Raw genomic sequence first — 14,658 nt, 5'->3', positions numbered from 1 at the left:
GCCTTTGCTAGCGAGTGTGCTTCCCCGTTGTGTTTCCGTTTCTCATGAATGATCTGAAACTGCTGGAATGCGTGGCGTTGATGATCAATATCCCTCAAGATCGTAGCATATCGGCAGGGAGCAGACTTGTCCAAGTTAGACACCACTTCTGCAGAATCCGTGGCAATACAAATCGAGTTTAAATGCAGATCCATAGCAAGTGCGAGACCTTCACTACATGCTCGAGCTTCCAGTGTTGCCGGGTCAACAAGGCCATTAGAAACGACAGCCGACGCACCCAAATAGTGTCCAAATGTGTCTCTGCATACAGCCACTGCCACACCCTTAGTTCCATCTCGTGATAGACCCCATCAACATTGCTTTTAGCATCACACTCAACGGGTGGCAGCCATACACCCCTAGGCGCATTCGTTCCTGTGGCATGCATGCCCCTTGAGTTTGCAGGCACATCCTCAACCCTAACCTACAGGTCCTCTGGCCTTGCCGTCGTGCCCCTGGGCTGAAGTGAAGGGCGGCATGGAAGTGATTCTAGCTCAATGAATTTGGTAATAAAGCATGCAGTGCTCATCGGACTTTAGAATTGTTCGTCGTGTATGGCGCGTCTCCGTGCCCACCAGATTGCCCACATTGTAATGAGGACACGAGTAAGCTCTGCCGGTGGCAGCGTGTCGAACAACCAAAACAGCCATACCTTAGCATTTTCCGAGCGGTTCAAGATAACAACGTCGGTCAGCTCCTCCTCCATGAGTGCCCACACACATTTTGCCATGCGACATTCAAATAATGAGTGACGCCATGAGTCTTGGACCGCATGACAAATCCCACATGCCGGCGTATCAGCCATCGTCCTGTGATTACGGACATCACCAGTAGGTGGCGAAGTTTGAGCAAGCCGCCATGCAAACACACGGATCTTAGATGGCACTTTCATACCCCAAAGCTTCTTCCAAGATTTCCTTTCTGCCTCCAAATTAGACTGGCCCGGTTTATGTTCCAGCCAGTCGGTTCGATATTTCTTTGTCCCAGACAGCAATCTATAAGCTGATCGAACTAAAAAAATGCCCTTCTTCTCATAATGCCATGACCAGAAGTCCTCTTGCACCCGCATACTTAGAGGAATATTAAGAATGGCCTCCTTATCCATGTCAATGAAGTGCTCATCTAACTTGGCTTGATTCCAGGATGCCGAGCTGTGATCAACAAGTTCTGAAACCAAACGAGGTGGGTTCGCTGACTTTGAGCAGATAGGTTTCAATAGGTAATCACGAGGTATCCAATTATCAAGCCATATGTTAGTGTTCTCCCCCATACCAATCCTTTTAATAAGACCAAGCTTGAGAGTATCTCTGCCTTCCAAAATTGATCGCCATACCTGAGAGGGGTAATTTCCCAATTCCGCCTGTAAGATGGAGCATGTGGGGTAGTAAACAGCCTTGAGAATCCGGACACTCAAGGACGTAGGGTCCTGAAGTAAGCGCCATGCTTGGCGAGGAAGTAGCGCCAAATTGAAGAGCTCGATGTCACGGAATCCCATACCGCCCATGAACTTTGGTTGAGTCATAACTTTTCAAGAAACCCAAGTTGTCTTTCTTTCGCCTTTCCTTGAATCCCACCAAAATTTGCGGAGTAGCCCATTGGTATGTTGATAAAGCCCTCTTGGAAGCTTAAAGCATGCCATCGAATAGGTGGGAATTGCCTGTGCAACAGACTTGATGAGAACTTCCTTACCCCCAACCAAAAGCACCTTCTCCATCTGGACTTGTTTTCAGATCCTATCTTTTAGATATTTGAAAGAATTCTCCTTTGCACGCCCAACATCAGAAGAGTATTTTTCAGAGAGCTTTTCATTTTGTACATTCAGTACATGCTTGATTTCCAGCACGTTGGTTCGCTTTGGGCAACCGAGATGATGGCTAGGATAAAATTGGATTGTTGGACCGGAAGGAATGGCCCATTAGCCCGGCTGTCTCCGCGTGTCCAGTTGCAAGTCAAGTCCAGCTCCACTTCTCCTCTACCACTCCACTAGAGCAGAACCACATCTCATCCATCCCCAACCCCAGCCCCAAACCCCCCAAAGTGGAAGAGAAGATTGTTGCGGCGGCGGATCGGAGTGAGAAGAATCAATGGCTTCCGACGGCGTGGTGGCCCTGTACGGCAACAACAAGGCGGTGGTGGAGCCCTCCGCCAAGCCTGCCGCCGCCACCTTCTCCGTCAAGGTGGGCCTCGCCCAGATGCTGCGCGGCGGCGTCATCATGGACGTGGTCACCGCCGAGCAGGCGCGCCTCGCCGAGGAGGCCGGCGCCTGCGCCGTCATGGCGCTGGAGCGCGTGCCCGCCGACATCCGCGCCCAGGGCGGCGTGGCCCGCATGTCCGACCCGGCCCTCATCCGCGACATCAAGCGCGCCGTCACCATCCCGGTGATGGCCAAGGCCCGCATCGGGCACTTCGTGGAGGCCCAGATCCTGGAGGCCATCGGCGTGGACTACGTGGACGAGAGCGAGGTCCTGACCCTCGCCGACGATGCCCACCACATCAACAAGCACAACTTCCGCGTCCCCTTCGTGTGCGGCTGCCGCGACCTGGGGGAGGCGCTCCGCCGCATCCGCGAGGGCGCCGCCATGATCCACACCAAGGGCGAGGCCGGCACCGGTAACGTGGTGGAGGCCGTCCGCCACGTCCGCTCCGTGATGGGCGCCGTCCGCGCCCTGCGCAACATGGACGAGGACGAGGTCTTCAGCTACGCCAAGCAGATCGCCGCCCCGTACGACCTGGTGATGCAGACCAAGCAGCTGGGCCGCCTCCCGGTGGTGCAGTTCGCCGCCGGCGGCGTGGCCACCCCCGCGGACGCCGCCCTGATGATGCAGCTCGGGTGCGACGGGGTGTTCGTCGGCTCCGGCATCTTCAAGAGCGGCGACCCGGCGCGTCGCGCCCGCGCCATCGTGCAGGCCGTGACGCACTACAGCGACCCGGAGATCCTGGCCAACGTCAGCGCGGGGCTCGGGGAGGCCATGGTGGGGATCAACCTGTCCGACCCCAACGTGGAGCGCTTCGCCGCCCGATCCCAGTAGCTTCATACCTTGTTGCCAAGTTGGTGCCATGGATCGTCGTCGTAATAACTTGAATCTGGCTTTGCATCATGTGTCGTTTTGTTCCTCTACTCTAGGTGCATCATCATGTATTATCCAGCAGAACTATCTTGGGTGTTGGTTGCCAGTTGAGATCAGCCGAGGGATTTTGCTCTTCAAGTGCTATGCTCTCGTTTGATGTTGGTTGCCCGTGTTTGTCCCAAACTGGAGTGTGGAGATTGATTGTTTTGTTGGAGATGGCGAAAATGACTGGTCTTGGCGTTGGTTTCCCTGGCCTGACCAGACAACAAAATCCCCGTTTCCTCTTCTTACACCTACTCCCTCCGTTCTTTTTCAACTTTGAAAGTCAAACTTTTTATGTTTGATCATATTTATACAATAATAGATAAACATTTATGCCATCAAATTAGTAGCATCAGCTTTACGATAAAATATATTTTCGTCATATATCTATTTGATTTCATAAACATTAACATGTTCTTGCATAAACTCGATCAAACTTTAAGATAGTTTGACCCTCCAACAAAGTTGAAAGTACATTTCTTTTATAAAGATGGATAAAGTATGTACTATCCCACGTCTAGATATATCTATTTGGACGGCAAGTAATGGATAAAGTATGTACTATCCCACGTCTAGATATATCTGTTTGGATGGAGGAACTACTTGATTACAGCTTAACCAGGTGCGTCCAACGCTAGTGGTTTCCCGTGCTGTTGGGTTGCTGCTGGATGCACCTACCGCCCCGGCAAGGCGGTCCCGTCAGAAAGCAGGATTACTCGTGCAGGCCCTCTCTTTCAATGGCCCATGATTTCTTTCCTTTTTTGTGGGCAAATGGTCCATGCTTTCCATCCATTAGCATGGACAAACCAATTCATTAATTGAACGCACCAACCATAAATACTGTGGTTGATCAGCTGCTCACGATTATAAGTAACAACTAAGAAGCTCAGCTGAGCACATTGGTGGATATGCTGGCAGGACGTTTGCCCACCCAAGAGCGGCCGTTTGATCTTGGTGCAGTCTGTGTCGTGTGCAATACCGATTCATACGATGATAGCTCTTGAGCTGCCATAGAAGATGATTACGGCGATGCCGAGGGTTCCTTTGGTGCGCTTACGGCGATGAACAAAATTTGCCGAGGGTTTCTTTGATGCGCCAAAGCGCAGGACAATGGCAGGCAATGTGCGGTGGCATGGGAGCATGTGTGCTCACCCAAGTGGGCAGGTGGACTCGGCAACCCAAACCTAAGACGACTTAATATTCCGATGCAATCTCGATGGCCGTGGTTGCAAAGATCGGACGCGTCGAGACCATGGGTAGAATTCAACATCAATGTCCTAGAGGAATCCATGCAACTGTATTGAGCGGCAGCAAAATCGACTGTACATGACGGGAGGTCGACCATGTTTTGGGAGGATCAATGGCTACATGGGCTGAGAGTGCAGGAGATAGCGCCAAACTTATATAACGTGGTGGCCAAGCATGCAAGATCCACGCGCACAGTCCAGCAGGCCCTGGAGGAGGGCACTTGGGCAGCTGACATCGGCCCAAAACTCTCGGCGGATCTGTTACAGGAGTACTTTGAAGTTGAACTATGGGCATGAGTGGACGGCTTCGAGCTACACCCAACACAGGCAGATACCATTACCTGGGCATGGGAGTCCAACGGGTGCCATCCCACCAATTCGGCATGCGACGCGAGGTTCTGGGGACAAGAGGTCATCCCCACGGCAGATTTCACTTGGAGATCCGGTGTGCCCTTGCAATGTCGGTTTTTCTCATGACTGGCCCTAAAGAACTGAAAATGCTAGTTATCGACTGGAGGGGGAGGGGGTGAATAGGCGATTTTTATGAAAGTATTCAAGATAAGGCAATGTCTTCAAAGACAGACAATCAAATAGGACCTACATAGTATACAGCGGAAGATAAATTACATTAGCCAAGCCATGGTCTAGGAAATAGTACTGAGTAAGCACGAAGAGAAATAGCAGCTAGGTAGGGTGGATCAGAATGGGAAGACGGTATGAAGCCAATTATGCAATCAGAGAGAATATCTTCACACAGTGAAGTCAAACAGGACAACCAAGCAATGACTTCAAGAAGCTAAACAGTAAGGGTGAACTGAAAGAACCAGTTGCTTGACGAAGACAATGATTTGGTAGACCAGTTCCAGTTGCTGTGACAACTGTACGTCTGGTTAGGGAGGCTGAGATTGAACTCAGAAGACCCCTTGAGCTAAGGACACTTAGTCCTAGCCCAATCACTCTGGTAAGTCTTCAAGGTAGACTTCCAAACCTTCACAAAATTCGTTCACCGATACACAATGACTCTTGGATCCTCAGAACGCGACACCTAACTGACTGGAAAATACACAATCTTCAAGTGTAATAAGTCTTCAGACCACGCACACAGAAAGACTTCAGTGATGCCTAACACTCTTTAGCGCTGGGTGTTTTGGGCTTTGTCCTCGCAAGGTTTCTCTCTCAAAGGCTTCGAAGGTGGGTTGCTCTCAAACGACAGAAGCCGTGCACTAACTCTAAGCAGCCACCAATTTATGGTGTAGGGGGTGAGCTATTTATATCCAGGAGGCAACCCGACATGATATGTCCGAAATGACCTTGGGTCACTAAGGAACCGACACGTGTCCAACAGTCGGATTTCAAACACACACGTCAGCTTGACTTGGGCTACAAGCAAAGCCGACTCATCCAACTCTAGATAAGATTTATTATCATTGTCTTCACTCGAAGACATAGGATTTGGATTGAGCATCACATCAATTTTCTGACTTTGTTCACTTGGACCCCACTTAACAGTTCGGTGATTCCTATGACTCAAGAAAGAAGAAAATGAAACTACGAAAGAAACTATGTTTTCGTACTCCATTGACTTCAATTGAATGTCTTCACATGTCATTATCTTTGACATGAATGTCTTCACGAACCACCATTGTCTTCACTGTCTTCATACATTTTTAGGGGTCATCTCTGGTAGGTAAACCAAATCAATGAGGGACTTCTAGCTGTGTTATTCTGCAATTCTCACAAACACATTAGTCCGTCAACCATGTTTGTCGTCGATAATCCCAAACCAACTAGGGGTGGCACTAGATGCACTTACAATCTCCCCCTTTTTGGTGATTGATGGCAAACTGTTTGAAGTTTTCAACAGGGATAAAGATATGTGAAAGTTAAAGAACGCGGTCATTGGCTTCATGAAGTTGAAAGGGCCCCCCCGAAGATGTGCGTATAAGTAATTTGCCTTTGAATGCAAATGCACATGGCAGGTTCTGCTTTGTGGAGATCTCCTTCAATTCATGAAGACAATTCATCGTGCATACAGAAATGTAGTGAAGATAATGACATGCACAATGAAAAATGGGTGTATGCATAATGACTTCATGGGTAATTTATCGTCGCAATAAAAGGTAGCAGCAAAACTAGCAGACGACCACCAATACTTAAGAGTTACAACTCAAAAGCAACGGTTCAAAAACAAGAGTTTCAAAACTTAACAAGAAGAAGCACCCGACCCATATAGACTCGCTTGAAGACCATCAACTCATATGCCCCTTTTGTCAGGAATGACCAAAAAGGAGTGAAGACATAGAGTGTCTAAGCGTTCCCCGGAGGAGTTGGTGAATTTGTTGGGGCAACAGGGTCGACGTTAGAGTTGGGCAGTGTAGAAGGGCCTGATGCAGAATCGTGATGCAGTGAAGCCATAGCTGGTGAAGTGGCGTCGTCCTCCTCATCAATGACTCGCGCAACAACAGTTGGGGCTGAAGCTGAATCGTTAGAATCTTCAATGGACGCAGTAGAGTGCGAACTTGCAGATTGTGGAGGCCTGGAGTCAAACTTGAATCTTTCAGTGAAGCCATCTGCAGTGAGTTCATCTTTAGAACAAAGCAGAGTAAGGCTCTTCCAGGCACGCAGACAGGCTTCATGAGCAACAAATGAGTTCTTGATGGAGAGGTTGCGTATGCGATTGACATCCATAAGAAGACTTTGCATCTGACGCTTCATCCATTCATGATGCCTATCATGCTTCACATGAAGAGAAACGAGAAGTTCTCTGTCATTTAGAACACGCACTACTGCAGGATGCTGCTAATGCGACACTACGATCAAAGACCCTTCGAGAAACCGTGTGTGATGCAATAATCACAAATGGTGGTGTATGAAAACCGTCAAAAATGTATAAAATGTTTGCGATGACGGATGCATCAAACACGGTTCAGATTTTAGTTGCGTGTGCGATGAAGGGCATATGGTTTAGTCCAATTAACTGTATGCAATGAGGAGGAACGAAAGAAACGGGCAGCTAGATGAAGGCGTGTGCGATACACAACATACGGTTCACTTGGATGAACAGTTTGTGATTAAGCAACACAAAAGAAACGGGCAGCCAGATGAAGGTGTGTGTGATATACAGCATACGGTTCACGCGGATGAACTATTTGTGATTAGGCAACACAAAAGAAACGGTCAGCCAGATCAAGGTGTGTGCGATATACGCATGCAGTTCACTCGGCCCTTGTCGTCAATGTGTGACCTCTGTGGCAACCGTTCGCTCCCTAGGCGCCTCTTCGTGTACCGTGGCAACCGTCCACCAACTCTTCGCCTTTCCCTCTCGATTTGGAACTGCTGTCGCACACTCTTCCTCCCTCCTCCATTTGCCTTCACCCTTCCTTCTGCCATTGTTCGATCGTCTTCTCCATGGAGGGAACAGGCCGAAAACGACCCCGTTATTCTTTCCCCAATTTGAATGATGACACGATGGAGGAACTCATTGATCGGTGCGACGTCATCACCCCGGCTAGCATGCCAGGTTCATTCAAGACCATTCTCGACTCAACTAATAACATCATTACAAGGAACCCAAGGGTCCAGGAGCGGTTTGATCTCCCCTGTATTCTTTGCCATGACCCTGTTGACTGGCGCGGGGACGAGGGAAGCCTCGCCTTGTGCAAGTTGATGCCGCTTGATAGTGATACGTATGATGTTAAGATGCCATCGCTTGAGGGCAAGGCTTGGGCAGGCGCAAATGGAGATTGGGTTGTTTATATTGGGTATGACTGCGAGTGGGAACTTGTGAATGTGTACACTCGTCACCGGGTTCCACTTCCAAAAATCTCAGACGACTGCCCAGAGGTTGAGTACACCGGTATTCTACCTGAGTTCAAATACGATCATGGTGACTGTCATCTACAGAAGATAGCAATTTGTCGAGTTCCCAACCGCTCTTGGGATTACACGAACTATGAAGTTGTTGCTATCTTCGACAAGCTTGTTGCCGTCCTTACTTCCACGCCTCTATGGATATTGCTCAAAAATCAATTTCTTTATAGGATGAGTACTGTGATGCAATTCAATACGAGGGTCTTGTGTTTGCTGCCACCACTCATGGCACTGTTTTTGCATGGAATCGATGCTTTTGGTACGTTTGTCTTCCACCATAATTATAATTGTTTCATCCACATGCATGCGGGTTAGCTAGTTTCCCTTTACTAATTAACCTTCTTGTGTTTCCAAGGTCCTGTGAACATTCCACCACCTATACTTAAAAAAATTTATAACCAAGGGGGAAATGACGATGCTGATGATCATGAGCATGAGGACGAGCAGGACCCATATACTTAGTGGTGCTTGGTAACTTATTCCGATGGATCACCTCTTCTTGTCTGTATATAGGGCACTGCTGATGTTACTAAGGAAGTAGGTGTTGTCTCGCATGGTCGCACTCTCCAGACCTATTCCAACATTCATTGCAGGGTATTCGGGATGGATACTAGTGTACTAGCGCCAACACCTTCTCCCCGGTTCAGTATTGGAAGTCTTGGAGGAAACTCGCTCTTCCTTGGACAAAACTATCCAATGATGGTGGAAGGCGATCCAGCTGCCGTTGACACAATGTTACTACCATTTATGAGAAGCAACTGTATCTATACCTCGGACATTTCTATGCTTCTCTACCGTCCCAATATGGGTCCTGACATAGGTTGCTTCAGCCTGGATGATCAGTCCCGCATTGGTCTCGAGATTGACAGTAGCTGGCCCTTCCCAGAGAATCACTTCTGGTTCAAAGCAAGTGTTTCCAACGCCGACGAGTGGTTGAGCTGAAGTTCATTTCATCACTTTGTTATTTGTTGTGTGAGAAAAACTTTACTAGAATGTTTTGTTGGAAATGATCTATAACCCAACGTGTATCCTCGTTCTCGTTGTGGGTTGATGACTTGTTGTATGTAATCAATGGTACATTTGCATATGTGTCCATGAACTCATGCCTGCTAGTGGTGTCCATATGAACAGTGCTAGTGATTTTAGTTGCAAAAATTAGATAGTGCTAGTGATTTTTAGCTGCATATTTTGACAAATCGCAGTGTTACAAGGTTGACAAATGGCAATGTTACTAGATAAACAAATGTCAATCTTTCCAGTTTGACAAATGGTAACATACCCAAAATGACAGATATGCAAATCTTACCCAATTGTTTGTACGTGGTTGCACACGGGTCATGCAAAACAACCGTTTGCGTTGAAGGGATGCATAAATCCTGCTCGGCACATTTTCCCTTGGCTTCCTCGGGAAGCTGTCGGTTTGCATACGGGTGTTCTAACTAAAACATTTGCGATGAGTGTTTTATATTTAAAAGCCATTGACGTTTTTTCAAAAGAAAATCATTTGATAAGTCTGTACATTGAGAGAGAAAAACGCAAGTTTGTTCAAACGATATCTTTCATTCAGTCACACTGCGAATTTATATTCATATGATCGAGAATTCGAGATACAGTATTCAAATGCGGGAGGACGGCAACTGGCACCGCTGAGAGGTAGCGGTCGACGGCAGCGTTTGCTACGTCTTGAGCTTGCGTTGGTTTTCCTCGAAGAGGAAGGGATGATGCAGCAGATTAGCGTAAGTATTTCCCTCAGTTTTTGAGAACCAAGGTATCAATCCAGTAGGAGGCCACGCTCAAGTCCCTCGTACCTGCACAAAACGATAGCTACTCGCAACCAACGCGATTAGGGGTTGTCAAGCCCTTCACGGTCACTTACGAGAGTGAGATCTGATAGATATAATATTTTTGGTATTTTTGATATAAAGATGCAAAGTAAAAATTAAAGGCAAAGTAAAAAAGCAAAGCAAGATTGAAGTGATGGAGATTGATATGATGAGAATAGACCCGGGGGCCATAGGTTTCACTAGTGGCTTCTCTCAAGAGCATAAGTATTCTACGGTGGGTGAACAAATTACTGTTGAGCAATTGACAGAATTGAGCATAGTTATAAGAATATCTAGGCATGATCATGTATATAGGCATCACGTCCGTGACAAGTAGACCGAAACGATTCTGCATCTACTACTATTACTCCACTCATCGACCGCTATCCAGCATGCATCTAGAGTATTAAGTTAAAAACAGAGTAACGCCTTAAGCAAGATGACATGATGTAGAGAGATAAATTCATGCAATATGAAATAAACCCCATCTTGTTATCCTCAATGGCAATGATGCAATACGTGCCTTGCTGCCCCTTCTGTCACTGGGTAAGGACACCGCAAGATCGAACCCAAAGCTAAGCACTTCTCCCATGGCAAGAACTACCAATCTAGTTGGCCAAACCAAACGGATAATTCGAAGAGACTTGCAAATATAACCAATCATACATAAAAGAATTCAGAGAAGATTCAAATATTATTCATAGATAGACTTGATCATAAACCCACAATTCCTCGGTCTCAACAAACACACCGCAAAAAGAAGATTACATCGAATAGATCTCCACAAGAGAGGGGGATAACTTTGTATTGAGATTCAAAGAGAGAGAAGAAGCCATCTAGCTACTGATACGTCTCCGTCGTATCTACTTTTCCAAACACTTTTGCCCTTGTTTTGGACTCTATCTTGTATGATTTGAATGGAACTAACCCGGACTGATGCTGTTTTCAGCAGAATTACCATGGTGTTGTTTTATGTGCAGAAAACAAATATTCTCGAAATGACCTGAAACTCCACGGGAGGTCTTAGAAAAAATAATAAAAAATCCTCGCCAAATATGAAGACTAGGGGGCCCACACCCTTCTCACGAGGGTGGGGGACGCGCCCCCCCCCTAGGGCGCGCCCCCTACCTCGTGGGCCCCCTAGAAACCCTCCGACGCCAACTCCAACTCTATATATTTGCTTTCGGAGAAAAAAAAATTAGAGAGAACAAATCATCGCGTTTTATGATACGGAACCGCCGCCAAGCCCTAAAACCTCTCGGGAGGGCTGCTCTGGAGTCCGTTCGGGGCTCCGGAGAGGGGGATTCATCGCCGTCGCCATCATCAACCATCCTCCATCACCAATTTCATGATGCTCACGGCCGTGCGTGAGTAATTCCATCGTAGGCTTGCTGGACGGTGATGGCTGGATGAGATTTATCATGTAATCGAGTTAGTTTTGTTAGGGTTTGATCCCTAGTATCCATTATGTTCTGAGATTGATGTTGCTATGACTTTGCTATGCTTAATGCTTGTCACTAGGGCCCGAGTGCCATGATTTCAGATTTGAACCTATTATGTTTTCATGAATATATGTGAGTTCTTGATCCTATCTTACAAGTCTATAGTCACCTACTATGTGTTATGATCCGGCAACCCCGAAGTGACAATAATCGGGACCACTCCCGGTGATGACCATAGTTTGAGGAGTTCATGTATTCACTATGTGCTAATGCTTTGTTCCGGTTCTCTATTAAAAGGAGGCCTTAATATCCCTTAGTTTCCAATAGGACCCCGCTGCCACGGGAGGGTAGGACAAAAGATGTCATGCAAGTTCTTTTCCATAAGCACGTATGACTATATACGGAATACATGCCTACATTACATTGATGAATTGGAGCTAGTTCTGTGTCACCCTATGTTATGACTGTTACATGATGAACCGCATCCGGCATAATTATCCATCACTGATCCGGTGCCTACGAGTTTTCCATATACTGGTTTACGCTTATTTACTTTTCCGCTGCTACTGTTACAATCACTACAAAATACCAAAAACATTACTTTTGTTGTCTTTACTTTTGTTGCCGCTACCACCACTATCATATTACTTTGCTACTAAACATTTTGCTGCAGATACTAAGTTTCCAGGTGTGGTTGAATTGACAACTCAGCTGCTAATACTTGAGAATATTCTTTGGCTCCCCTTGTGTCGAATCAATAAATTTGGGTTGAATACTCTACCCTCGAAAGCTGTTGCGATCCCCTATACTTGTGGGTTATCAAGACCTATTTCTGGCGCCGTTGCCGGGGAGCATAGCTCTATTCTTTGAGTCACTTGGGATTTATATCTGCTGGACACTATGAAGAACTTGAGAGATCCAAAAACCAAGATCTATACCTCAACTACGAGGGGAGGTATGGAACTGCCATCTAGCTCTGCACTTGATTCACCTTCTGTTATGAGTAAGTTTGCGACACCTACACCTGCTTCTGCTATTCGTTCTGATATGTCGCATGTTATTGATGATGCCACTTCTGCTATGCATGATACTTATGATGAAACTGCTTCTATGCCTGATACTACTGTGCCCCTTAGTGAATTTCTTGATGAACAAATTGCTAGGGCTAGAGAAAAAGAAATTATTGAATCTGAATACGATGATGATAGTGATGATGAAAATATGCCTGTTATTCCTGAAGGTTATCTTTTTGATAGGGAATCTTCTGCCGCTATTTTCGCTTGCAAGATAGATATGAGCTTAAGAGGTTATTAATTAAATGGAACAAAGAATCACTTAGAGATAAAATGAGACCCGACCCTGCTTTTGCTACTTCACCTATATGTGTTCCTGATAAAGATTATGAATTCTCTGTTGATCCTGATATAATTACTTTGGTTGAATCTGATCCGTTTTATGGCTATGAATCTGAAACTGTTGTGGCACATCTTACTAAGTTAAATGATATAGCTGCCCTGTTCACTAATGATGAGAGATCACGTTACCTCTATTTACTCAAAATATTTCCGTTCTCATTAAAGGGTGATGCTAAGATATGGTTTAATTCTCTTGATCCTGGTTGTGTGCGTAGTCCCCAGGATATGATTTATTACTTCTCTGCTAAATATTTCCCTGCTCATAAGAAACAAGCTGCTTTGAGGGAAATATACAACTTTGTGCAAATTAAAGAAGAGAGTCTCCCACAAGCTTGGGGGAGGCTTCTCAAGTTACTTAATGCTTTGCCTGATCATCCTCTTAAGAAACCTGAAATACTTGATATCTTTTATAATGGACTAACCGATGCTTCCAGAGATTACCTGGATAGTTGTGCTGGTTCTCTTTTGAGGGAAAGAACACCGGATGAAGCTGAAATTCTATTGAATAATATGTTGACAAATGAAAATAATTGGGCACCTCCTGAGCCAGCTCCTGCTCCAATTACTGAGCCTATTCCTAAACCAACTCCAAAGAAGAGAGGTATTCTATTTCTCAGTCCCGAAGATATGCAAGAGGCAAAGAAATCTATGAAAGAAAAAGGTATTAAAGCTGAAGACGTTAAGAATTTACCTCCTATTGAAGAAATACATGGTCTTAATATACCGCCTGTTGAAGAAACATATGATCTCAATTATTTATTTACTGAAGAACCTCCTGATCCCGATATCCCGACACAGGTAGTAAAGGTAAATTCTCTCTATAGATATGATAAAGCTGAAGTCCCTCCTACTAAAATTGCTAGTCAGTGCTTGGATGAGTTTGATAACTTTATGTTTAAGCAAGACGACTTCAATGCTTATTTTGGTAGACAATTAAAAGAAAATGCTTATATGATTAGACGCTTGGGTGATTATATGGCTGATATTAAAGGTGAACTTAAACTTATTAGCAAACATGCTTCTATGGTTACCACTCAAGTAGAACAAGTACTTAAAGCTCAAAAAGAAGTGCTTGATGAAATGAATAGTAAGAAAAATGATTATGCTGTTAGAGTGGCTACTAGAACTGGTAGAATGACTCAGGAACCTTTGTATCCTGAAGGCCACCCTAAGAGAATCGAGCAAGATTCTCAAAGAAATAATATTGATGTTCCTAGTTCTTCTAAAAAGAAGAAGAAAAATGATAGAACTGTGCAAACTTCTAGTGAACCTATTGCTGAACCACCTGATAATCCAAATGATATATCTATGTCTGATGCTGAAACACAATCTGGTAATGAACATGAACCTAGTAAAAATATTAATGATGATGTTCATGATGATGCTCAACCTAGTAATGATAATGATGTAGAAATTGAACCTGCTGTTGATCTTGATAACCCACAATCAAAGAATCAACGTTATGATAAAAGAGACTTTGTTGCTAGGAAACATGGTAAAGAAAGGGAACCTTGGGTTCAGAAACCCATGCCTTTTCCTCCGAAACCATCCAAGAAAAAGGATGATGAGGATTTTGAGCGCTTTGCTGAAATGATTAGGCCTATCTTTTTGCGTATGAGATTAACTGATGTGCTCAAAACAAATCCTTATGCTAAATATATGAAAGATATCATTACTAATAAAAGAAAGATACCGGAAGCTGAGATTTCCAC

The 14,658-nt window shown here is 45.5% G+C and overlaps 1 protein-coding gene across 1 annotated transcript; it reads left to right on the top strand.

Moving 5' to 3' along the window:
* The first annotated feature begins 1,982 nt into the window (after nucleotides 1-1,982).
* Nucleotides 1,983-3,245, top strand: LOC778399 (probable pyridoxal 5'-phosphate synthase subunit PDX1.1). The gene has a single exon (XM_044508049.1). The coding sequence runs from the start codon at nucleotides 2,124-2,126 to the stop codon at nucleotides 3,066-3,068; it is 945 nt and encodes a 314-aa protein (XP_044363984.1). The 5' UTR covers nucleotides 1,983-2,123; the 3' UTR covers nucleotides 3,069-3,245.
* The last annotated feature ends 11,413 nt before the right edge of the window (nucleotides 3,246-14,658 follow it).

The sequence above is a fragment of the Triticum aestivum genome, chromosome 4A (genome assembly GCF_018294505.1).
Source record: "Triticum aestivum cultivar Chinese Spring chromosome 4A, IWGSC CS RefSeq v2.1, whole genome shotgun sequence".
Lineage (NCBI taxonomy): Eukaryota > Viridiplantae > Streptophyta > Magnoliopsida > Poales > Poaceae > Triticum > Triticum aestivum.
This window is presented reverse-complemented; position numbering and strand designations above follow the sequence as displayed.